Below are 27,429 nucleotides of genomic sequence, written 5' to 3' on the forward strand. Positions count from 1 at the left end.
TGATAATATTCTGTGCTTTTGAACTCTTGTTTAAGAAGACTGCCTGTGCTTATGGGTTCAAGTGTTTCCCCTGAGTTGTATTTTAGAAATTTTAGGTCATTTTATAGCTAGATCTTTGATTCATTTTGATGTTATAGGTAGAAATCGAATGTATGTGGATTAGCAGTTTTGCCAGCACCATTTGTTAAAAAGACTGTCTTATGTTTGAGTTATGCCTTTGGTCCCTTTGTCAAAAGTCACCTGATTGAAGGTGCTTTGTTTTGTATTTATTGAGACTTGCTTTATGACCTAAAATATAGTCTGTTGTGGAAAAAGTTCCATGGTGTGCTGAAAACAAACTGTATTCTACTGAAGTTGGATGAAATATTCTATAGATATCAGTAAGATCCAACTGATCTATATCGTAGTTTAATTCTGTCTCTGTTGATTTTTGTTTAGTTGACAAAAATTTATGATAGGGTCATGAAGTTCCTTATTATGATCGTACTCAGGTCTATCTGTCCTACATCAAGTGTTTATTTTGTGAGATTGGAAACACCAACATTTTATATAGGGGAGGCATATATGTTTGTTATTTCTTCTTGGTGAATTCTTCCCTTATCACTATGTAATGGCCTTGTCTCTTCTGACTAGATTTAGTTTGAAGTGTACCTTGTCAGATATGAGCATATCTTCTTGTTATAATTTATGTCCAAAAAGCCCCCTCAAAGTCTCATGTGTTTGGAGGATCACTGGGTCATGAATTCATCATTGATGATTCAGCTCTATCCTGTTCTTCTCTCTCCATCTTTGGAACTCCTAGCTCCTGTTTCTCAGCCTACCAAGATCCCTGTGGTTTCAAAAGCCTCTAGAGTCAGAGAGGAGGTTGTCTCAGCTAACACAGACTGTTTCGTCCCACTCCCCATGCATATAGATCGTCATTTTGCTGAGTCAAAGCTTCATTTAAAGGGGAAAAGTTTTATTTAGCTCATAGTTTGTAGTGGTTTCAGTCCATAATTGACTTGACTCTATCGCTTCTCGGCCTTTTGGCTAAGATCAAGAGTATAATTGACTGGCTCCAGGGGAGGCTGGCTCAAAGGAGAGAATGAGTTCATAGCAAGCAGAAGACAGCAAGGGATTTTGCAGCATCTTTCTGTACTTTTTATTTTATCCCGGTTACTCAGGGAAAGTAGCACTCACAGCTGTTATCCTAATGGCCTTGAGTCTACCACTGCACCATGAATCAATTCCAGGGTCATACACTCTAGATCCAGGCATCTCTGAAAAAGCCCCGTCCATGGCTGCATAGGGATTTGGCGGGGGGATATCTAGACACATACATAACACTGCCCCAGACCTTGTGTTTCTCTCTGGCACTTGCTTCCCCCTGTGCCCACTGTCAAGAAGGCAGAAGTCCAAACCAAGATTAACTTATGGATCCCTCCGTGTTTGCTGCTGACTGAATCACCTGAGACTCTCTCTAACCTGTAGTCCTCTCTGGGAAAAGTCAAATGAGAACTATGCGGTTCATCTCACTCTGCCCCCAGCATCCACCATGTCAGCTGGTTCATGGATCCCATGGAGAAGCTGAATGGAATAGTTAGTTTTCTCCTGCTATTATTTCGTTCTCTGGACCATGTCCCAGTGGAAGAACACTTGGCTGGGTTGGCACAGCGGGTGATAATGACTGGGGTAGGACCATGCTGCATCCACTCCTCTGGCCACATTCCCTAAAACTTTTGTGTATTTCACAGAATACCTCAATCTTCAGACCTGTGCTGGGAACAGAGCCTAGAACAGGGAAACACTTTCCTGTTATTACCTCAGATTCCTCTCTCTGTTTCGGTGGGGAAGCCACAGTGTGACCAGCACAGCAGGCAACAGAATCTGGGGTCAATATCCAGCTACCCATTGACATCTTCTGAAAGTTTTTGTGCATTTCACGAAACGTTGCAGTGTACAGACCTGAGCTGGGAGCAGAACCTGCGTACAGAGAAATACTTTCCTGTTATAATCACAGACTTCCACCTTATCCTGATGGGGTGGGTAAACTTCATAGTTTGGCCAACACTGCATGTGGAGATGTCTGGGATTAGAGCCCAGCTAGGGCCACCGTACTGACTTCTTCTTGAGAAAATATTATGTTTCGCAGAAAGGCAACTGTATTTGGACTGCACTGAGAGCATGCTCTTGTTGGAGGCCAGTTTCAGTTCTTATTCTACTCTGCCTTTTTCTGTCTCACCTGTTTGCTGTCCTAAGTTGTATTCCAGTAGTTGGTATCCCTGCCATCTCATGTAGCTAAGCACTGACTGACCTGGATGCTTATCTTGAAGCTGCTTCCTCTACACTATGATCTCAGGTGTCTTATTTTATCACGCTAATGACAATGAAAATAAGTACAGCTTCTTTGGAAGATGATTTATTAGGATACATGAAAATTAAAGCTTCACATATTTTCTGACTTCAAATATATTACTGTGCAGCAATATTAGAGCAATCTTCATACATATATACACAAGGAAATGTAAGAATATTAATGAATCTTTTGATTATAATCGCACAATTTGGACTTGATCAAAAAAATTAAAATATGAGAATTTTGAAATGCTATGTGACACCCAAAAAGAATATCATAAATCTCAGGAAATTTACATGAAAATGTCTTTAAGGGGTTTGTTGAATGAAAAATAAATGCCTGGTAACATATACATTTATGTGTATGTATATATGTATAACTCAAGTAAAATGAAATAGTATAAATATATACAATTTTTACATGAATGAAAGAACATAACATTTAAATAAAAATATACTGGAAAGAGTGCTTCCTGCTGGTGTGAGGAGCTGAGACACGGGATATGATCAAAATTTCCATTAGCTTTATGTGTGATGTTTCTGTTTTTGTAATGAAAATGCATTTATATACCTTAGATAATTAAAAATTAATAGTAGATGCTGCCTCCAAGGAAAAATATATTCTATGGATCATTCCATCTTTAGTATTCTATCTTTATTTTCTCTGATCTTTGAATCGTGCTTTGAAAGTCATTCTTCTAAATCACACCCTCTTCCATGAGTTATATTTGTTTATATGTATGTGTTGATGTGTGTGTATATCAATATATAAACATATGTACGCATGTTAACATATATGTATATGTTAATTTAAAAATTTGAACAATGAAGACTTATGAAAAGTGTAGCATTACTTTGAAATGTAATCTAATTTAATTTATTCAATAGAAAAGTTAGGGATTTCAGTCTCAGTATTAAATAGAATATTTATCTTTTTATTTTAATTCTCATTCATATTGTAAATAAATTATATATTACTCTAGTCTATCTTCCAGCTAAAGTTGATGTGATAAGTTTTGTTGTCATCTTATTTCTATCTCTGTTATGTAAAGGTAAACTTGCTAAATAAATAACATTTTTCACTATATATTATTATTCTCCACTAAATTTTTCCCACTTGATACTGCACAAAGTACTAAATATATAAAATTAGCAAGAAGTGGAATAATATTCATATAAACTATATTTTGAAAGTCTATTTGCCTGTCAATGTCTAAAACACATAGAGTGTTTTCTTTGTATGGTGCTGTGACATTAGTTTGACATTAGTTATAAATCTCATAGGGAGTTATTATTCAACCTTAATTTTAGCAATAAATCCAAATATATTATATACATTTGTTATCAGAGAACTCATAAACCTAGAGGATCACTGCTATTTTAATTGAAACTTGAAATAATTTGAAAACCTTTGAATTAAAGCTCAAATAAATCCCAAATTCCTACCAAAAGTAGTCGATGTCTTCTTGTGTATTGAAAAATGAATTTGACTTTAACATAACACATTCTAAAAATAGCCATGTTACTTTCATATGATTTATATTTTCTTTGAGGCAACCTTGCAAATGTGTCACTCTTTTACTTCATTTTATACCAAAATATCATGAGAAAGTGCACACAGACTTTCCTATTAGTATTTGTTTGACTTGTGTGTCTCAGTTCACTCCACGGGTTAGGCACACAGCAGAAATTTTTATTTTTCCATGAGAACATCAAAAGAATGAAAGGATATGACAGCAAGACACTGCGCACTATCAGAAGGAGTAATAAGAGATTGGTCTTTTTACACTTCTATTGGACAATATATGGATCGGATTTGTCACAGAAATAATGTGGCTCGTTTATATTGTACCTATTCTTCTGCAGAACACAAAGAACTTTATGGGCATCTCATTAATCCTAAAGCCTGCTATGAGCTAGGGTATGGGTAGCTTTTGTTCTTATTTTACGGCCCAGGAAACTTCAGCTTAAGGAATGTCATTGTACAGACATTTTCAGAGTGTTCAGAAAACAACTCTAATGTATAATGGATTAACTGTAATGTGTGGGCTATGGCCAAGCAATAAATGTCAAAACTGTTAGGCAGACGTGTTCTTTCTGAACAAGTGAGAAACTTTTTATTTTATTTATAGAGACTCTACAGTAATAATTGTCCAGTGAAGCTAAATACTAAATCCAATTATTTAAATATTCTGACTTCTTACCTCCAGGCAGTTGTCCTATCCAGTTTACTTCATGAAGAGGACTTTTATTCTTCTCATTTGGGATTGAAATCTTAATCCCTTATTCTGTCCTCACTCCCACTAGTCTGTTCATTGTCTTGTCAAGTCTTGAAAGTTTTTCTTTCCTAGGCTTTTCACATGGACTTTTCTGTAGATAGTTTTGATATTTGAGCATCCCCTAAAGATTCAAGAGCTACAGGGGTGGTCCCCAGAATGGTGCTACTGGGAGATGGTGGGGTCTGGTAAGAAGACTTCAAGTCACTGGCATATACTATGGAAAATCAATGTGGGACCCCCTATTTCTTCCTCTTTTGGTTTTTGACCACAAGGTAAGCAAATTTGCTCTGCCCACCATGATGTCCTGCCTTGCTGCAACCCCAAGATAGCAGATCCAGTCCATCAGGGACTGAAACCTCCAAAACTTCGAGCCAAAGTAAAAATTTTCTCTTTTCAGGTTAGTTGTCTTAAGGATTTTTTCAGTAACTGAAAGCAGCTGAACAAAAATCTTTACCCATCTTTCTTTTAAAGGTATCCTAGTTCATACAGATATTACTTCTTATTGGGAAACTGTCACAGCTTCTAAACAGTATCTGCCCCATAACCTTAATTTTAGAGTGCAAGTAATAGTCATTTCTTACCAGCTACATGACTCTGTGCATCTCAGTTTCTAAGCTTTAGAACCACTTCTATAAAATAGAGATAATAACTAGTTTAAAAAGTTACATCATTCCATATATGGAAGTATAATGAGATAATATATGCCTAGTACCAACCTCTTTGTCTGGCTCAAATGGGATCTATGTTTTATTAGTTTTATTGTATTCTCTACTCCAGTTCTATTCTTTTGTGCATATTACTTGCTGGCTAAGTTTTCTAAAATCAACTTTCATGTGACCCATACTCTGTTCAAAATCCTGCAAAAGTCCTTCAGTACATATTTGATATACCTCACATTTTTAATCGATCACAAAAACCCTTCATAATACATTATATAATTCCAGTATTAATCTATAGCATTTGTAGTAATCTCCAGTTGACTATGGCTACGTGACACTGTCTTTTCACTCCCTTATTTTTCTACCTCAGCTCACTTAATTGCATTTATTCTTTTACCTAAAATAATTTCCTATAGTAAGTAATTTTCTTTATGGTTTGAAACATGGGCAAAATCCTGCCAAAGCATGATCATTCTATTCCAGATATAGCTAATGAGAATTATTTTTCAGAGTTCCGGGCACTAATTTAAAAGGATCTCTTATTTCCTCATGAGGAAAAAAAGGAAAAGTTGCTTCATAGAGCCAGGGTATGACTTGACCACTGATCATTTGTGGGACACAGATGTGATGATTACTCATTAGCATTTTTTGTTTGTTTGTTTCTTAGATCTGTTTTTGCTCTGGAATAATTTTTTACCAGTTCTCTGAGGTCCCATTCATTTCTTACTTCCCCTAGAAAACATCATATTGTTGACTAAATGAGACAAAAAGGTTCTTTATATGTAGCACTAGATATAATAATACAGGCTTGTTATGAAGATTAGATGAAGGAGCTAAAAAGTTTAAACCAATGTGAATAATCTTGAATTTTGTTCCGGAACCCATTATCATGTGAAAGCTTTTACAAGATGACTGTGCATGGTGTGTTTGATGTCCTACATGTAGGAACTAACAAAGGCTCCATTCCCATCCTTTAAGAACACATTAGTTTATTAACAGAAACATTAGTATTAGAGTATAAGAACAGCCATGTCTTTTGTTGTTCCATTACAGCTTTTATTGTGACTTCAAAGAAAACTTTCAACGTATTAAAAAGAATTACCTTAGTAGGAAGAAAATAGGCAAAGCATTACCTTAGCTCCCTCTCTTTCCTCTCTGTCTCTCTCGTCATCCTCCATTTCTTTTAACATGAATTTGGCTCCTATTTCACAAAATGGTTTGAAGAAACGCAGATCTAAAACAAGTTGTTTTAAGTTGCACTAACAATTTGTGCAACTTTTTCTTAGAAAATTCTAGTGGATATAATTTCAGAGAAAGAATTATAAATAGAATATTTATGACTGGAAAGACTGGAGTTTCTCAGTGACTAGTTTGTGACCTATTAATTGAAAGAATTTCTTTGCAATGTATATTTGAGTATACTTTTCTTCTCCATGTATCTCTCCTCAATATATCCATCATTACAACATAAAAGTCACAATTCTATGTCACTATTTACTAGGAGTAAAACATCACTTTAGTGATATTTATATGAAAAGTTGTTGAAATCTTTCATATCCCCTAAACAAGAAGTACGTTTTATAATTGAAGTAGAACATTTACTTGCAACTTAAATGGGAACATGGAGATAAAGAAATCTTTCTAGATCAAGCTAAGAAAGATTTATGTCAATAATATTTTATATACATGATGCTGTCGATGATCCTAAAAGAAGTGGAAAAGTTCCCAGGAGTATGTTTCAGTGAGGCAAAGGGTAGATGTCTGCTTTTGGACTCTTTTTATGTCAGTGTTTCCATGTCAAAAACTGGAAATACCTAAAAAAAATAGGATTGGAGAATTATCTCACATCTAATGTTTCATTTATCCCAACAACACTTATATCAGAGAAGCAAGGGTTAGTTATTTTCAACTTTGATTATTAAAAAAACACCTAAAATGAGTAAGTACAGAAATGAAGTTATATTTTTCTGCCTGCTCAGTTAATCGGCCTCATAAAAATAATGTTCTCCTTACAATCTGGTATGTTAATTTTATTATAAATTAATGGCTGTATACTTCCATAATAAGAATGAGGAAGTTATTAAAGCGCAGCCACACATTTAATTTGCTTTTCTGTAAAAAAATGTGAACCTAACTTTTTCTAAAACTGAAAGATTTGCAAATCACTCCAATGTTTATACGCTTCAAGTCTGAGACAAGCCAGTTCTCTGGAGAGCGCCTCTGAAGGGAATGACTTTGCCTATGGTACATGTAATGTTCAGATGGCCAGTTATTCCAGTTATGAATCTCAGCTACTCTCTTTAAAGTTAGGTTTAGACTAGATCATCTGTCTCTTATTTGTTTTACTTTTGATATAATTTATATTTGTTTCCAAATGTTTGTGTTTTGGGAATGCTTTAGGGAATAAATTTGTCTTGCAGTAAACTTGTATTAAGTAGGGAACCAGTTCTCATACATCCAATTATTCCTTTGAAATAGAATTAAGAAATCACTTACCAGTATCTGAATATTGCCACTGCCATTATAAATCCAAAACTTTACATAAAATGGCAACTCTGTTCAGTAAATAAAATCCTGGTTAATTTTTTTTTTTCCTTTTTCCCATTACTGGGGATAGAACTCAGGACCTTGCATGTACAAGCAGGAACAGTGCCATTGAGGTAAACCCCTGGCCCAAAACCTCATTTCTTGAGTAGAAAATATCAGACTAAAATTTTTGCCAGAGAAAGTATCACTGATGATCATCTACTGAAAATAAGGACAGGACTGGATGTTGTCTTTTTTCTTTTCTTTTTTTTTTTTTTGGAACCAGGGATTGAACTCAGGTCCTTGCACTTGCAAGGCAGACAGTAGAACCACTGAGCTAAATCTCCAGCCCTGGATGTTGTCTTTAAATAATTGCATCAGTGCATTTTAAAGTAATAGGAAGCACTTGAGGTGTGTGTGTGAAAATATAATTCTAATTCTATAAATAATAATTAACCACTTAACAGTTTACCCCGAGCATCACTCTGACTGTGTTTGTTCAGGTACTGACTATTCCGAGTGTTGCTGAGGCAGTTGTCATTTCAACCACTTGGTTCTTCTATTGAATAAATTTGATAAAATTGTCATTTTTTTATAGTTTACATTATCTTATAAAAACTAAGAAAAACTGCAATTTTTGGCCATCCTGTATTTAAATAGTTGGATTCAATCGTAGGACACACTATGTGTCAACTAGCATTTTAATTAAATATGAGGCTTCATAACATCATTCATAATGGCCAAATTCCAACACAGCACCTTCCTTAGCTACATAATAATCAAACCTTATCTTTACAGTAATAAAAGCTTTTATTTATATTATTTGTCTAATTTAGAACAAATTCCCAGGCTGTATAGCTACAATTTTATGCATACTTAAGCACATTTGTTTGAAGGGAGAAAATTATGATAATGCATATATTGTGGTCCTTTTTCCTCAAATAATTTCACTTTACCTATGCAAATGTTGCGTTTATACATATATCTAAACATGAATACTGTATTTTTAAGTTTGGGGAAAGTTAACTAGCTCTCTTTGGTTTTGTTTTATATTCATGATCATAATTTTAAGTGTGCTAATTAGAAAGAATAACCCAAATTACTATTAAGCAGGCTTTTCCTGATTACTGCTCTTTTAAAAATAAAATGCTACCATGAGCTGAGGATTTAGCTCAGTGGTTCTGCTGCCTGCCTTGCAAGCACAAGGACATGAGTTCTTTCACCAAAAAAATAAAAAATAAAATAAAATGCTACTTTGTATAATCTTATAATCTTTTAATATCACTATAAACAGCCATTTTGCTTTACAGTAACTGAATGTTACTCTAATTTTGACTTTACAATAACTGGATGTTGCTCTACTTTTGATGTAAACATGAATACAACTGATTTTACAATGCTTGAGTTCAACATTAAAATAATATTACCTTTGCTAAGAAATAGGGCATGATTTTTAGCTTAAGAGTGAATCAATAAAATAATTTAATTGTCTGTGTCTTCATTTTTTATTTCATATTTTATGAGTCATGAGTTTTAGGCTTATGAATGGACAGAACAAAACTCATTTGAATCTTAGTATCTTCATCCACCTAAAATGTTTTCACTGGTTGCCTGTGTTTTACTAAGCAATGCCTTAACATTGAGAATATAGTAGTGAATGAGTCTTAAAAAGTGTATACTCAGAGAAGTGAGCAAGAAATGGAAGGAATTTGAACAGAGAATAAGTGTAGTAAATGTCCAAACAAAGGCTTATGTAGGGGAACATAAGAACAAAGTTTCTCAGGCTGGGAGACATCTAAGTATTGAGTAAACTGTTATCATTGAACTTTTGGCCTAAAATGTATAGTATTTTAAGAAGAGGCAATACATACATTGTGAAACTGAAGAAATTCCAACTATGAAAATGAACAGTAACAAAAATCCTGTATGATAAAAAAGTTCCCCTATCTATTTATCTATCCATCTATCTAGATAGCGAGAGAGGGAGGAAAGGAAATCAAGAGAGCAAACACTCTGACAAGGCATAGCACAATGAGTTTTTATTTTTAATAATAATCTAAACCACACAGACATGACTTCAACTAGCTTGAGAGAAGATGGTAATATTCATAATCAATGGGTTATAAGATACTGAAAAAAATAAATGATTAGCTATATTCACAAGGACAACAAAATAACTGGCCAATTAGCGTGCTGATCATTTCTGAAAAAAATAGTGGACTCAAATAAAGATAAAAAATCATGGGTCAGTTATTGAAGTGTCAGTCAAGCAAAATTGGGATAGCGTCGCCAATATCAGGTTGTTCATTTGATTATTTGAGACTTTTTTTAAAAATAAAAGTTCAACATAAAATACACTTTTAAATCTCTGCTCTTTCAGCTCTCTGATTATTTGGTGTTCTGGTAAGAGGGAAGTGTTTATACATTTAGTTTGTTGATCTTTTAGAGTCTTAAATTATAATAGCTGAAAACCAAGAAAAGAAAAAAATTCAAATCAGTTAGCTATTGTAATATTTGTGGTTTACATAAAGTGCTACAAATGTAATTTTGATGTTTGAATGACCAAATTCATCTTTGAAGAAAGGACAAAAACAAAATGCTTCTTGCCCATTTTAAACTAGTTACTTCACTTTAGCTTATGAAAAGATCTTTTTACCCCTTTGGAAAAGGTTGAAAGCACTGCTGATTTGGGGTGTTTAGATGTAGTTAAAAGTTCTGCCATCTTTAATTTTCAGTAACAGATCACAAACACAGGTTCTCTTCCTTTAGTCCTATTTTTTAAAAATATTTTGTTGCTATGAAAATTATGTAAATTTTGCTCTAGAAAAATGTACACTGACATAGACCACTGCTTGTCTACTGTGCATATAAATCACCTGGGGATCTTATTAGAGTATAGATTCAGATTCAGGCCGAGCAAGACCTGCAATCCTACATTTCCGTCATGTGATTGTTCTTTGCCCAAGGTGTACCATGGAATGTGTACTTCTACTTACTGTACTTGAGTTGCAAGGATATCAGCCTTACACACTCACACACACACACACACACACACACACACATACATGTGGCGCTCACTTTTTTTTATTTCTCAGTACTGGGAATCGAACTCAGGATCTTGAGATTGTGAGGCAGCTGTGGTGCCATTGAGCTAAATCCCTGGCCCAGGCACTCATTTTTTTCTTTACAACCATGAGCAGATGTAACTGAAGTAAGTATCAGTAGTTTGAAGAATATAATGCAAAGTTTGTTAAATACCTACAGTTAGAAAGTTATCTTTTTACTTCATTTCTTCTAAATGCTTACCACTTTGATATGTTGTATGTTTCGGAGCGGATATACTGTATTTATTCTCAGTACGTCAGCCTGCTCAAGGCCCTTCTGGTCTCTCTGGTAATTCTGGAACAGTAGTCATGGAATGACAATATTATCAGAGTGAGATTCTTTGTTACATTCCAAAGTGTATGCTAATGGAAAAGGCAGACTTAGGTTCTGTATGTTCAAATCCTCATTATACTATATGTGTAGCATTTTAACAAGGATTGAATTATTGGTGGAATGGATCTATTTTGATCATTAAATTATAAAAAGTGCAGAAAGTAAAGATCTAATTATCTACTAAATAGAAATTGTCTATTATTGAGCATAAACAATATACAAGACATCATATCCATGCTGTAGCATAAATGTTAGAATGCTAAAATGTAATGTCACTGGTTTTCTATATGGCATCCTTTGCATCGAGGCACACAATTCACCAAATTTTCATATCTGATAGATTCTTATAATTCTTATACATCCTTTAAAATATAACTGAATAAAAATGGTACACATTTTTTTTCTATTCAATGCCTTTTAATAATGTAAGAAAATGAAATTCTTCTCCCAGCTCCTTTTTAATAGATGGTTTTTTTAAAAAAAACTGTTGTCTATAATTTAATCTTAGTGCCCTGGAACATCCGGCTTTTAGTATCTGCTCTCAGACGGGAACTGTTAGTCAAATCTCCATTAAGGTAAAGGTGAAAAATTAATGAACCACTTACTTCAGATATTTCAAAACTAATGCAAGTCTATTAGTCTTGCAGCACACACAAAAAAATCAAAGATTTTGGTATGTTCAATTATGGGTTAGGATTCACTCATATTTAACTTTTAAATACATTGTTTTATAGGCTTAACGGCATTCTAGAGAAAAGTGAAGTACAGTTATTGATTTTTTTATTAACTCAAAAATATATCTTAAAGATGATCTTGTTTAACAAAATACTTTCATCTATAAAAGGTAATTTTACAACAAGGTTAACCAGTGAGTTGATGGTGATAGATAGGGAAGTCTATTTCATAATCAATTCGGGGAGGCTAGCAACTAGCCGGGAAGAAGTCATTAAACTATGTATACTGTGCATACAATAATGAATCATTTTTCAGTTTTCCCCTGCTCCATTGTTAAATTAATTCTATTGTTATCACAGCGATATATGTGCACCCCTGCTCCATTTTATAGGCATTCAGATGACTAGGAAGACTGAAGCAATTGAATTTTTAAAAAACAATTGTGAATTCCTTTCTGTTTTTTACCAATTACTTATCTCCTATTGTGTTCCTCAGAATATGCTAGGCACTCTGTATCATATAACCTGGATGACGTGATCCTGTTTTTTCCAAATTGGATTTGAGTGTGGAAGTAAGGGGTGAAGAAACCAAGAGAATACAGATGCATCATGTGGTCCTGGAGCAATCAGTGAAAGGTTTTTGCACATGGTGGCTTCTGAGTTAGGCTTTAAAGGACATGTGTAGTTTAGACACGTAGAATGCATGCAATGCATGAGAATTATAAGTGGAAGGAAGGATGTCAGTAAAAACAAAGAAGATGTAAATTACAGAGTGAGTAGGGATTTCTTAAATTTTAGCATAAGATGTGTGAAGAACAGTGCCAGAAAATAATGTTGGAAATGTTAAGTTTGAAATGGAGAGAGGTGACATCATGCAGTTCCTCAAGCCGTTTCGTTTTGTATTAGAGATATGCCAGTACCCAGTGCTCATGAAAACTTCTCAATATGTTTCATTTTGTATTGGAAACATCCATAAAAACAACGGGTGGCACATAAATACTGTTTTGTTGTCCCATGCACAGTACAAGTGCCAAGGCAGTGGCTAAAAGGGACAGGACATGCTGAGAGGACCAGAGAGAGATGGTTTAGTGTGCCAGGCACTGTCTATGCCTAGAAGTACGAGTCGCATTGGCCCAAGGTGTGGCCGAGAGCTTCCTTGAGGTCTGCACCCTCCTTTCGGTCCGTCTCAGCAGGTCACATGACTATGAGTCTCTTTTATGTGGACTGTGTGGGTCCTGGTTCACATGCATGACCTGTGCAGTTTCGCTGAGCTCCTTCTCACCAAGGCCCCACACTTGATTTAATGCTCTGCTATTGCCATATTGAAATTCTTCATACTTTTTGAACAAGCAATCCCATGCTGTCATTTTGCTCTGGGCCCTGCAAATTATACAGCCAGTCATAATAGTGTGACATGAAAATGGTTGGGGAGCAGTGAACTACACTGTGGTCAAAACACTGCCATGGATCCGTGTACAGGACTTACTAAATTATGAGACCAGCGCTGTGCTCATATAACAAAACGGATTCTGAGCTTAAATCTTTGTTATTGTTTTCTTCAAAACCGTGACTTCCACAGCTGCCACAGGCCTGAGCTAAATATCCTTTTAGCCTTGTGGTTTTCCAGATGATAAATTAAGGAAATGCCGTTCAGAGATATTTTCTCATTTCCACAGTGCCTCCTGGAACCTCACCACCAGTATCATTACACTCTGCACCCCTGCAGTCCCATCAGATTAAATTCTGAGAAAACCTTTAGCAATTATTTCCCTAATAAAAGTTCTGAAGAATATAACACTGTGGTTGAAGCACTATTGGCTGCCTGATAGACATTCATTTTGTATTTCCTTTTCTAAGTCGGTAAAAATATTGAAGCTAAGTATTTTTTTTTCCTTGTTTCTTCAAGGACAATTTGGTGTATTTTCTCTATCCTCTTTGCTCTGAGTATTGCTGTGTTTTTCTTGAACTTGTATCATCACAATTGTTTTCTCTGCTTATTTATGTTTAATGTTTACTTTTTCAAAGTTATAGATGAATACGGTTTGTAATTAGTTAACGCTGATATGAGGCCTAATTAATAGAAGTGTCACCCTCCCACCCTTTTTCATGCCTTCTCTCCCTTCTCATTATCTCTCATAAGGCAAATGTTTGATTATTTTTTAACATGTTTAGCTGTCACTTATTTTTATATTTAGCTCTCTCTCCTCTATCCAGAACATGCCTGGCTGTATTCACCATCTTTCAGGTTTATCCTTTATATTGACTCACCAGCCTGATAGATATAGATTTGCCTGTCACAAGTCTGCACACACCTCACTCTTGGCTTTTTGCCCATTTCTCCTTTTTTTTTTCCCCCTGAAAAGAATCAACTGTTTTGTTTGCTTGAGAATGGTCTTTTTAATTCTTATCATTATTTAAATGTTATTCACATTGTGTCATTAGATTTCTCTCTTTACGAATTTTGGTCCCCTTAAAGCTAATTGTGTTCTCACATTGTAGAGTTCTTATTTTTCTATATATTTCTAGGAAGCATTCAAATCCTCCCCCGGATCACACTGCAAATACTCTCTTGTTATCTTGGCAGACATCTGTAGTCCTGTTAATTTCACCCTCTTGGAGACTCTCCTTCTCAGTCTCTTGGCTCTTCCTCCCGTCCTCACTGAGCAGTTCCCACAAAGGCAGAATTAAACTGAGGCTTTGCTCATGGGTGGGATTTTTTAAATAGTGAGTTTCAACATAGGTTGTCTTGGGTAAGTTGTTTTGTGGGTACAGCTCTTGATTTTCAGAATTTTCAGATATCTTCTGTCGACCTGGTCGTGCTTACTACTAATGTATGTTCTACTGCACTTCACCTGGAGGGAAGGAATCAGGTGCCAAAAGTATAAAATATCTGTCAAGTCTCAGCAGTAACACCAGCCTGGTCTAAGCATAATATACTTCATTGTATCTGATGTTTCACTATCCTGTACCTCATTGTTTTCTACTCGAGGGGAGGAAGAACAGGCACTCACAGTGACTGGGTTCACAATTAGGGTTTCATCACGTTCTCCTACATCCAGCTCCTCCTTCACCCTTCTAAAGAGACAGCTGGCCTTGCCAGTTCCCAGGCCTTTCTGTGTTCTGTGGCACAAACTGTGTTGCTTCTCAGCTTCCTTGCTACAGGTTAGATTTTGGCCTCTTCATGCCTGTTGTGGTAGCTGACACTTATTCATGTACTTTCTAACTTCTGAAATCATATGACCCCTAAGCTGCTGTATCCCTTTGTTGTCCTTATAGTGTTTTATGGAGAAGTGGAAGTAAATGTCGTTTTTAGCAACCTTTAATTAGCAGGCAACATATAACTAAAGAGTAAATAAATGAACAAATATAAGCACAGCTAATAATCTAAATACTTATTACAAAGAACCTCTCTTTGTTTATAAATTATGTTTACTAAGCATTCTCTTCCTTTCTCTTTTGCATACAGATGGAAGCTTCAGACAAAACCGATCAAACCTCACCTCTCTGTTAGTGCAGCCCATCTCAGCATCCCTTGTTGCAAAACTAATCTCTTTACCTACCGCTGGAACCAAAAGTGATATCTGCAGTCCTTTGGAACTTCCACATAATGGTAAAGTGTGTAATGTTCTTCTGTGAGTCTTGCAGTTTTTGTAAGAATTGTGATCATTTTTTTTAAATCCCTTAAATTGACATGTTTAGGATTATTCTTTTCAGAAAGATTGACTTTGGGGGAGGGCAGTGTCTATACTGTTTGTTTTACACAGTAGGGACATTTTTGCAAAGTGTTTTTGATAAAGATTGAGAGTTGACTAAGCTAAGGGTTTAAAAAAGAAAGAAAGGAAGTAGTTTGAACTGAAAAAAAGAAAAGTCGCTCTACAAAGTATTTTGTACATGCACAAAAATCTGCTTAACATAGCTTCCCAGTTTCAGTGGTCTTATTGCCTGCCAAGATTCAGTGGCTAGCAGGCAGCTTTCTAGGGTATGAAGCCTTTTAGTATAAAACATTAAAGCCTAATTCCTTCAATTGACTAAAAAAATCGCTCTGTCTATATATGGCCTGAGAGAGGCTTCTTCTATGGCGGTGCAGTTTGTCAGGCCTTGTTGGACCGTGCTGCATAAAACTGAAAGAGTTAAGCTCCTGTGGTGGGAATAAAAGCCATGGGCTGCATCTTATTCCTGCCTCCAGCTTCAGCATTAGAATTCTAAAGTGGAGACTCTCTTTACATATAGTTGAATTTGTCTCTCATTGCTGTGAACTACCACTTAAGGGCTTTATTTTTTTGTGTCCAGATCTGGGGGCTCAACCAACTGCATTTTATCTCATCTGTTTTTCTTTTGACAACAAAGCATTAAAATGTTTTTGAAGAAGTGTTTTTAAAAAGTCTGAATGCATTCAGTATGGCTCTCCGTTAATAGACGTTCACTTTTCAACATCCTGTATATTGAGCCCCTCCTAAACTCATTACCAACTGAGCAGAACAGCCAGAATAAAAATGGTAATATGCCAGTGTCTCAGAGGAAAGAGCTTTTCATTTTGCTTTGTGTCGTTCTGTCATCTCTTCTGAGCCACAGCAATTAATCATGAGTTCTATTTGCTAAACATGTGTGCTACATCAATAAAATATGTTAGTTATAACAAAAGTGAAGGGCTTGTAAAGAAGTAGATTTAGGCTTGTATTTCATTAATATAATCAGTACATCTTAGAGCTCCTAATGCATTTGAGCCGCCATCCTGACCCCAGGTACTTGATTTGTTCCCATGCGCCAGCACTATAGCTGCTTATCTATCACCTTTGACCAAAAAGTCATTATATTTACATTGACAAAAAGAGTAGCAAACTTCCTATCATCTCATTTTGCTGTGAGAATCAAAGTATAGGTCCCAATACTTTTATATACTGTGAAATGTGAAATGAATTAGAAAGTTGCTTCCATATCAAGTAACTATAACAATTTCCTTTGCCAATAATGTCTTAGCAAAACAAAGTGATTCTGTATATCTATATATCCATAACAAATAAACACATGTGAAACTCAAAAGGAAAACTGCGATATATGCTGAAACCTGTTTATAGCTCCATTTTTAAAGACACAACAAGATAGGTCTGCCTTCTAAAGAATTAAGCCATATCAAGTTTTCATCGTGGACATCATTATTATTATTATTTAGAAAAATTCAGACAGATATATTAAATCACTAAGAAAACATTTCATGTTATAATGAGAACTTCATTTGTTGAAACAACAGGTATTACATTTAGATTTCCCAAACAAAATAGTACACATAGAATAATGGCCTTTTACCCCAATGTTTTGGAAAATAATGCTCATGATTCATCCAATATAATTAACTTATGTTTTCTGATAAACACCCATACAGTGAATTCATTGTTCATTATGATATATATCACAATGGAAAATGAAAATAATGCTAAATGAAGAGCTGTTCTTTCAAGCAATAAGAGTAATGCTTGTTCTTTATGGATTGAAAGTATTTTAGAACATTATAATTATGTCTTATTGTTGAATTTTCTAAGTGTATTCTTGATTTTGATGTAGGAAATTCTTCACTAATCAAGTTTGGAGAGAAGTACATTAAAAATACATGTGCAAATCAACTATTTGTGTTACCATTTAACTATTTTTATATAGTAAGTCATAATTTTCTAAAATCAAGACAACACTATAGTAGAATTTCTTTACTATATGTGGTTTACCAATATCTGATTTCTTACTCTCTTTTTTGCCACATTTTCAAACAATATGAGTAGATTTGATCAAACTCCAGAAACAGATCCTGATTGGCTAAAGCCCATTGGCAAATCACATTTACCATACATATTGTCACAATCGAAGGATGATTAAGTCTGAATAATTTTTAACTTTGATCAGTTACTCATTTTAAGACTAGACAAAGAAAGCGTGCAGCTCTGGAATTTTGGTAGCCCCACTGGGACATGAGAATGTTTCCTACTTAAAAACAGATATGGAGCTAATTCAGAATGAAAGAGGGAGGGAGAGAGAGAGCAAGAGAGAGACAGACAGAGAGAGAGAAGGGAAGCAATGTATCATTTGGGAGCTAAAAGAAAGCTTCTCTGGAACCAAATCCATTGAACTGTTTGTGTGTGTGTGTGTGTGTGTGTGTGTGTGAGAGAGAGAGAGTTAATACCTCTTTTTTGTTTTATCAAATTTATACTTTTACTAAACAATAATTAGATGTCTGCATTCATGAAACAGGCACAGTGAAGTGACACAGGGAGCAATAAACTTGTATAGAGATCTCTGAGAGAACTAAGACAGTTGTATAAAGAATGAAAAAAGAATTAGGAGAAACTTTATTTTCCTTAATAAACGTGGATCATTTTCATTGATTAGACCATTGGATGCCAAATGCATTTCATTTCCCTGGGTCTTCCTCTGTAGATTATATCAATTGATCTAATATATTGTCAATCTTTGTCCTTGAGATTCAATTAGAACATGGAAATCTCAATCATCAAAATCAATCTGTCCTTGTGGTTAAAATCCATAAACATAGTAAAGCAGTGAGATCAAAAGTTGTAAAATAGATTTATATAATCTAGGCAGAAAAACATATAAATGAGTCAAGTTAAAAAGAAGCATTAGGATAAATTTGATGTATCCACTATTTTGAAAAAAAAGGTGACTGTTTCTATGTTGTATGAAACTTAGCAATGTTTACAAATTTTACATAAGGTGGAAGCATATTTCTTAAAATGGATATATATATGCATATATATATATATATATATATATATATAAAATCCTTATTGACAATTTGATATCTCCTTTGTTGAAAATCAGTTCTATCAGAATAATATATCTAACTGACAATCATTTATAATGTTTATATATCCTACTTCAAATATCTTTTTAATTTGTTAGTAGCTACTGAAGAATTCATTATTAGCATTTCTTGAATAGAAATTTAAAAACATGTATTGAGCATATTACTGTTACAAATTATTATGCACAAATTTATTGACAGTTCACTTTATCTTTTCAAATCCAATAACAATAAATAATAGTTAACTGGCATTATTTTGTTACATATAAAACAAATTAATGTGTTCAGGGTAGCCCCCAAATTGCTACTTCTGAGAAATACACATAATATACAGAAGCATATTGTGCTATTTTATTTAAAGCATCTCTTGAGATTTTCTATTTCTATTTATCCATCAGTCTATCTTTGTATCTATCTGGCTGGTATCAATGTATGTATGTATCTGTCTTTATCTCAATAGACAGTGGTGTGAATTTGATATGATGTGGCCTGCTTTCCAATATAAAAAAAGTGAGTAACCTTTTACGCTATGTACAGAGGGAAAAAATATAGGCCTGAAAAGATAGAACTGCAAACTTGTTTTCAGACGGAGCTGATATGCTAGGTTTCTGTAACTGTAACAAAAATGCGTGAGCTACACAACCTTTAAAGATGAAGAATTTATTCTGCCCCAGTGTTTTGGGGGTTTTGGCCAATAGTCTCTTGATCCTGTTGCCTCTGGGTCTGTATCAAAGCAGCATCATGGCAGAGAGTGTGTGGGAGAGGAAGCGCTTTTCCTCATGTGGCTACCAAGAAACAAAGAGGATATATAGAGTCTCAGTATCTCCTTCAAGGCGTGTGTCTTCATAGAAACCTAAATTCCCTCCACTAAACTCCACCTCCTAACGTTCCACCAACCCCAGAAGTGCCACAGGCTGGCAAGCAAGCTTAAATACATGGGCCCTTGGGAGACGTTTAACCAAACCAAACCATAGGCTTTAAGAACTTCCAGCTTTCAACAAGGAGGAAAATATCAAGAAATTGGTACTAATTTTGATTTGGGCAGATGCTTTCTATACAACACACATGTGGCTACTGAGAAAAAAAGTTCAGTGTCCTGGATCACTCTCAGAAACACTGCTATCTGTGGTGATAAATGTGAACTAGATGTTGGGATTCACTGAGCTCCGCAATGGTAGCACCCAATCTCCTGGCTCTTCAAGCGGCCAATTACATGGTGGACCACGGAGTTTGAACTAGAAGCTCATAACAGAGTAATCTGTAGAGGTAAAGATCAGCATTCATGAGCTGCCAGTCTGAAGTCCTCAGACAAAAGGATAAAAGAAAAGCAAAGCTTCAGAATTTGCTTTGAAGGACTATTCATCAAGGATCTTAAACAGAACGAGCACAGGTGGGGAACCTATTGTCCAAAGTGCACAGAAAGTAGAGTCCCTCCTTTGTTTCCTGGGGAGAGCAGGTTGGGCTCACTGAGGGTGACAGAACTGTCATTCACCCAGAACTTCTCAAGTCTCTGGCTTTCTCTTTCAATGATTTTGGTGACTTAGTTTAGATTTAGTCTAGGGTTTTTATTTCTTTGTTTGCTAAAATACCAAAAGGCAACCTGAGATATACACTTCTAAGTAAAAACATTTTAACAAGTATTTTCAATTTTTTTGATATTTCTGAGCAATTTTTATAGTCTCTTACATAGTTATCTCAAATTTTCAAGTACCTGTCACTCCTTATAAAGTACAAAAACTTCAACTAAAGTTTGTCGTTTATATGTTTGATAAAAATCATTAGAACATATACCATTTTCTATTTTGCAGATCCATTCTTCATGTATAGGTGTTATAATTTACTAACTGGAATTAATCACACTATGTCTCAATAAATTTAGTATTAAAATATTTATACAAGTTTTTTTCTTTTCCTGATAAATACATTTTTTGGTGGACTGCATATGAAAGCAGACATACACATTTATTTATAGGCAAGTAATAAAGAATTTAAATTAAGAATTTAAGTAAAGAATAGCATTGTACTAGGTGTTATAATTTACTAACTGGAATTAATCACACTATGTCTCAATAAATTTAGTATTAAAATATTTATACAAGTTTTTTTCTTTTCCTGATAAATACATTTTTTGGTGGACTGCATATGAAAGCAGACATACACATTTATTTATAGGCAAGTAATAAAGAATTTAAATTAAGAATTTAAGTAAAGAATAGCATTGTACACTCAGGTAAAATATATAATAGGGAAAATAAAGAAAAAATATTTGTATGTGAACCCTAACCCTTTTTTGCAAAACACATACTACTTATGGTACATAAACTGTTACAGAATCTAGGAAAGAAACAAAAGCTTCCTAGAACATTAGTGAGATTATATAATCTAGATGTCAAAGCTACATAAAAACAAATGAGAAATAAAATTATCAACTAATCATTTATTGCTATATATACAAATATCCTAAAAAATATTAGTCATCAAGTAAAGAAAAAGGGTTGTGATCAATTAGAGCTTATTCCAGAAATGCATGCATTTATAAACATTGTAAAGCAAGAAGCTTTACAATTATCTTGATAGATGATTAAACATCTATTTATGGTAAAATCTCTTAGCAAAGTAAGAAGTAATTTTCTTACTTTGTTAAAAGGAATTTCCCAGAAATCTAAAGTAAATATTTTTAAAGATAAAATCTTTGAAACATTATTTTAAAAGTCAAGTACAAAGGATAAGGAGAATGAAATGTTGCTATCGCTGCCTCCAAATCACTGCCCTGGTGGTAGTAGACAAAATGAAACAATCAAAAATGATTCCAAAGTAATAAATACAACTATTTGTCGGCAGTAAGGAATTACCTACATTGAACACTAACAGAAATGATAATGTTAAATGTCAACTCTAGAATATATAGAATATTAACCAGAAGACTCATTATAAGACCAAAATATGCATTCTATAGTATTCTTATATGCAATTTAAATAGGCATAAAAATTTTTGTTCAAATAGCTAGAAAACCATAAAGCAAATTAATAATAGTTGTAAAAATTTTAATGGAGAAAATCATAAAAATATAATGAAAGATATAAAAGGAACTAAAATAAATTGAGAGGGATATCATACTGAGTTTATATAATGTTATCAGGTTTATTAATATCATGTGATCCTAATGAAATCTTGAAACACCTTTTTAAGATACACAAAATGTTATTATTAAAGTTCATATTAAAATACTGGCCATAAATATGTCCCAAATTGAACAATAATTAAAACATGACCATAGTGATGATAATAATTATAGAAGAGACACCACTTCAGGTATCCTAAAGCTACATTAATTAAAACAGTATGGCATTGGTTACAATGAAATTCAATAGCCAGGCTGAAAAATAAATAATGTATTAATAATGACCCATTCATCACAACAAAAGTTCTACATTATTGCGAGATGTTAATAATATGAGGCAGAAGAGAGAGATGAATATCTTAAACCATTATAATTTTGGCTATTTTTTTCTATAAACTGAAACTACTCAAGAAAACAAAGTCTGTTAATTTGAAAACAAATTGCATACCATCTGAAGTAAAGGCACAGAGACAGCATATTGATTTTCCAGTTAAACTGTTGGTGTGAATTTAAATTGTAACACTTCAAGAAGAAAGAAGAAGAATGCATTTATGATAATTTTCATCTAGCAGGAAGAGGTGACGAGAGGCTTGCTGGTATACGTGGATATTAGCACTGGCTCTGATTGCCACACTTTGCCTGAACAATGCAGTCTGACCCAGAAATGCCCACTCTATTCCAGACTTCCCAGGACTCATCAAGCACAGGTTCACCTCCCAGGGTCTTCAAACATCACACCAGGGCTATGACTGGAATCTCTGTTGACTGGGGTTTTCATCTTATTTGCAAATGTATTGAATGTCAAGCATAAATAAAAGAATTTAAAGAACCACAGCAGTTAATGGAGATTCATAACAGAGGTGAACATCTAATCATGTAGAAATAAAGATCCAAATTATGAAAATAGAAATAAAAATTTTTGTTGTTTTAATTTGTGTAATACTTAGTTTTTAATAAAAATGAGTCATACAGGAAATGTTACATTTTCTTTCATGTGTTCTTTTTCTTAAATATGAAATATTCAGTGCTCTCTGGAAATGGTTTTATCTATCCTTTGAAAAGTATGAATTGCCTCCCTCTCCTGGATGTCATCTGTGTGCTCTCAAATATTTATCCCAGTTGTAACACTGAATGCAGGACTTACAATTGTCTCTTTATAGCTCTGAAGTTATGTGAGGCTGGGGATCGTGTCTTAGTATAACTGTATAAAGATACCTGAAATAGATATGCACAAAATATTGAATAAATATTTAGCAAAAAAACAACTGGCAACATGAGAAAAATTGAGTTGTATGGAATTCTTCTGCTGATGATATTAGAAAAATAGATTTTAATGTTTTAAGGAAAAAATATAGTAAATAAACATCTTTTTTTTCAGAAATAAGAATTGTCAGCATGAAAATTCAGACAGTTACAAAATTTCAAACAGTTACAAATGTGGTTGGATATGTAAAGGGCTTGGCATCTCCAGGTGAGTAGGGTTGGATATTTATAATCTGTGTTTTATATCAGACTTGACTAACAGATATTCTGTATTAATTGAATAACATAGACAAATATTTTATTTTGGGTATAACAAATGATTATGCTATACCAAGAGTGGACCAATATAAAACTAAGAAAGTACATTTTTATTCTCTTTCCTAGTGTCATCTGTACAAAAACAAATTTTAATGGAGAATGTGTGTTGGGCAATGAGACAAAAGACAGTTTAGGTTTATTAAGCTGGAATGGGAGGGCAGGAGTACGAGGAATAAACAAAAACCAAGACCTGTCATGCATGTAAAGGTACAAGATCCCAGTGATGAATGGAACTGTATGGTTTGCTTTAAATGTACCAGAAAACTTAATGGGGAAAAAAAGAATGCAAAACTCTGCCTAGGGCAGATGAAATTCCTCCTTTGTCTACCTCCCATTATGAAAGTAATAACTACTAAGAAGGACATGTGAAAATGCCTAAAAAATTTTTTAAATGTTTTAAAAAGGCCTCATTTCTTTTACTCACTGTAGCACCAATGGAATTTTTATCAAAATGGGAAAAAATTACCAACTATTCACTGGAAAGAAGACGAATAGAACTAAGATCTAGAATATATAAAGAACTCAAAAAAAATTAGACATCCCAAATAAAAGAGCCAATCAAAAACGGACAACTAAAAAGAATAGGACACTTCTCAGAAGAAGTACAAATGGTTAATACATATGTGAAAAACATGTTCACCATCCCTGGCTATCACTGGAATGCATAATAAAACAACACTGAAATTCCATCTTACTCCAGGAAGAATGTCCATCATCAAGAAATCAAATACAGTAGTTAAAAATGCTGTTGAGGCTGCAGGAAAAAGGAATTCTTCTACAGTTAATGGGGATGTAGACAAGAAAGTTAATTTAAAGAGAAAAGATTTTATTTTTAATAATGTGGCTTTTTTAAATAAAATTTTTTGTCTCCCAGTATAATTTTTCAATATTAATGTCCTATTCCTGAACCTTGCTCTACTGACAGTTCTCACAGTGCTTATAAAATAATCCACTGGCTAGATTTTAAATAGTTTTATACCTTTTAAACCTCCTAATGGATTTTTCAGATTATATTACAGAGGCCAAAAAAGGTAAAAAAATAACTGATGCAAATGTTAATTAAGAGACTAATATCAACACCTCCATATACATGGTAAGACCGAATCACAAATCACTTTTACACAGTGTAGAGTGAAAAGTTGTTTTACTACACTTGTGCCATTTCTGTTAATGTAGTTGAGACATTTACTCAAGTTCTTCTTGGAAAATTATTCTTTTCAACACATTAGTCAAATTGACCTAATTTTGAAGTCAAGTTTTATATCCTCCCCATTTTTTGACAGCCAACTAAGAAAATTCATGAAAAACGTTTTCTTTCTGATGTCCTTATAGTAGAAATATGGAAAAACTTCAGATCATAGGATCATTTTTTCTTCAAATACAAGATACAAATGAATTTAAAATGTTTGCCATTGTATTTCAACCATTTTGAAAAATTTCCTCTGTAAGAATCTCTGAGTCACTTGAATACTTATCATCATTTCTTCATTTGCAAGTCATTACTGTAAAATCCAATCATACACCATACTAGTTTTAGAGTAAAGAAACTTCAATGTATCAAAAGAATTTTAAAAATCAGTTTTACCATTAGTATCCTTTCATCTATAATATGCAAGCCTTCTCAATTTTTTCTTGAATTCTGCATAAAACACCAGTTGTTTATTCACATGATTTTTATAAATTTAACGACTGAAAATTAATAAAAACCATCAATAGTGTTTGCTGAGTGTGATTTATTTAGAAAAAGGGGAATCTGAAATAGATCTTTCTGGTATTTCTGAAAGATGTATGAATGAATTCCCAAGCTTTCAACCTTTCTAGATCCTTTGAGTAAACAAATAATTAAACTTTAATAAAATAGTGACAGATCAGATCCACTGAAGGTTCTTAAATCAATGTGGAAAGCTAAAACAGCTTTACCCTATGACATTTCTCATGGCAGCTTTTTGATGTCATGAAGTCAAGGTCTGATTCATGTTCCACATAAATCATATAGTGTAGAACCTACTTTGTGCCAGGCAGTGTCCAAAGTACCTTACAAACAGTAACTCACAGAAAACACAGAACAATTGAATATTTGTGTCTTTTATATTCCCATAATAGAGTTGAAGAAACAAAGTCATAGAGTTGAAATAATCTTTCCATGGTAATATAACCAGTAAATTGTAAAGCCCAGATCCCAGTGCTAATAGGATGGTGTCAGAGTCTGCAAATTTTGCCATCAAGTTATGGAGCATTTTATAATGCAATGACAACAAAGAAACTTTTTATGTACATGTATAGTGCTCTTTTGTCACTGTCAATATCACTGACCGACATAATCAGAGGAAATACTGGAGGTACATTTTTAGCTTCCTTATTGCTGACAATAGTTGCTAATATACAGTAAATAGCCCATATCCATGTATTATAAAAACATTTCTTGTAGTGTATCTAATGAATTTTAGATGAGTACATGAAAATAAAATATTTGAAAAGGCAAATTTTGAAGTGATTGAATGAATTTTTGATGTTGGCTAATTTAACTTCTCTTTTTCAAAGACTGGAAAAGGAATAAAACTATAAATTGGGAGCTGTAATTAATTCCCTGAACACTCCATTTATTACAAAATCTGTACATGACTACCCCATTTTTAATATTTGCAGCTACTGACCCACTGCTTCCTTAAATGTATTAATAGCTCATTAATATTTACTGAGCATACTCACGTTGCTTACAGGGCGCTTCCCACTATGATTCTGGAAAACTGTGAGATAAGGGTTTCAATGTGGCATATTTGTATACTTCGTTAATTAATATTCATGTTGCAAGGACAGTAATATGGATCTAAGCTTTGGATTCATAATTGGTTTTAGCAGCTGCTTCTGCTTTGATATACACAGATGTGTGAACCAAGGCAGTGGGTGAAAAATGTTAAAGCAGTCTTAATTATTAGAACAATTTTGCTTAATTGATGCTTACCTACGCAATAGGATTATGTAAATGTCATTAAATGTATTGTTAAGATTTACATTTTGTTTTAATGACTCTTGTTTCCTTCTGTTTCCAGACCGGTATATTATAGTTGGCAGCCACCATCATGCTATATACAGTTATAATGGACAAGAATGGGCCAGCAGTACGGCAATAATCACAGCTTTCATCCGAGCTTTGATGTTAAGAGTTAAGAGGGGATGGAGGCCGGACCGCACTATAGTTTTCTGTGCATGGGGAGGAACAACTCTGGGCAATATTGGCTCATATGAGTGGGGAGAGGTAAATTAAATACTAACCATGAGGGTTTTCTTTCCTCTTTTAAATGAGTAGATGGTGTAAAATTTATAAAGCCAGAGAAAATGCGCTTTTCAACCAAGGTGGTAATATCTGCTAATTTGCTAAGATCACTTGTAAAAATGAGGCAGAAGTCTAGCTACACCAGAGTCAACTGCGTATGGCCTGCAACTACCCATATTCCTATTGCTGCAAGACGTGAATATCACTCAGTGAATCCCTGAATTGTTGCATTTGTCCTTAAAGGACAGCTTGATAGCCACTGGAAAAGAAAGGATTAGTTGATACAAATCATTACATTAAAAATACTTTCTAGGAATTATCTGGAATTGGGAAATAATCTCCTATGCTGCCTATTAACTTCAGCATTATACTATTCTTTACAATATGGAGATTAGAGTAAGATAGAGGTCACCTTCTTTCCTCCCTTTCTTCTCTGCTCTGCCTTCCCCCTACCTCCCTACCTCCCCATTACTCCCTGCTTCCCTAATTACCACAGGAAGCATTAAAGAAATAGCTTGCTGTGAGGCACATTTAGAATACAACTCAATTATTTAAGTTGCAAATGCTTTGATATGTCTGTACACCCGAGATACCACTTTTTAATGTAATATAACCCCTGATAATTGGGTTGATGTTGCATTAATAAAATGGTAGAAATATAGTAAAACTCTTAGATATTGTATTGACTCTTATGATTTTTGTAATAAAAAGGAGATTCAATGGATATATATATG

General features: G+C 34.0%; 1 protein-coding gene across 5 annotated transcripts in view; it reads left to right on the forward strand.

Moving 5' to 3' along the window:
• The window catches only part of Naaladl2 (N-acetylated alpha-linked acidic dipeptidase like 2), an 853,454-nt gene that overhangs the window by 500,929 nt on the left and 325,096 nt on the right, over positions 1–27,429 (forward strand). For all 5 annotated transcript variants that reach the window (XM_010632423.3, XM_010632422.2, XM_010632426.2 and 2 more), the window contains 3 exons: positions 15,377–15,520; positions 23,219–23,311; positions 26,472–26,677. In XM_010632423.3, coding sequence (XP_010630725.1) covers positions 15,377–15,520; positions 23,219–23,311; positions 26,472–26,677 — 443 coding nt within the window. The remainder of the gene's footprint in view (positions 1–15,376; positions 15,521–23,218; positions 23,312–26,471; positions 26,678–27,429) is intronic.

Source organism: Fukomys damarensis, unplaced genomic scaffold (genome assembly GCF_012274545.1).
Source record: "Fukomys damarensis isolate Sample0158 unplaced genomic scaffold, DMR_v1.0_HiC HiC_scaffold_12, whole genome shotgun sequence".
In the NCBI taxonomy this organism is placed as follows: domain Eukaryota; kingdom Metazoa; phylum Chordata; class Mammalia; order Rodentia; family Bathyergidae; genus Fukomys; species Fukomys damarensis.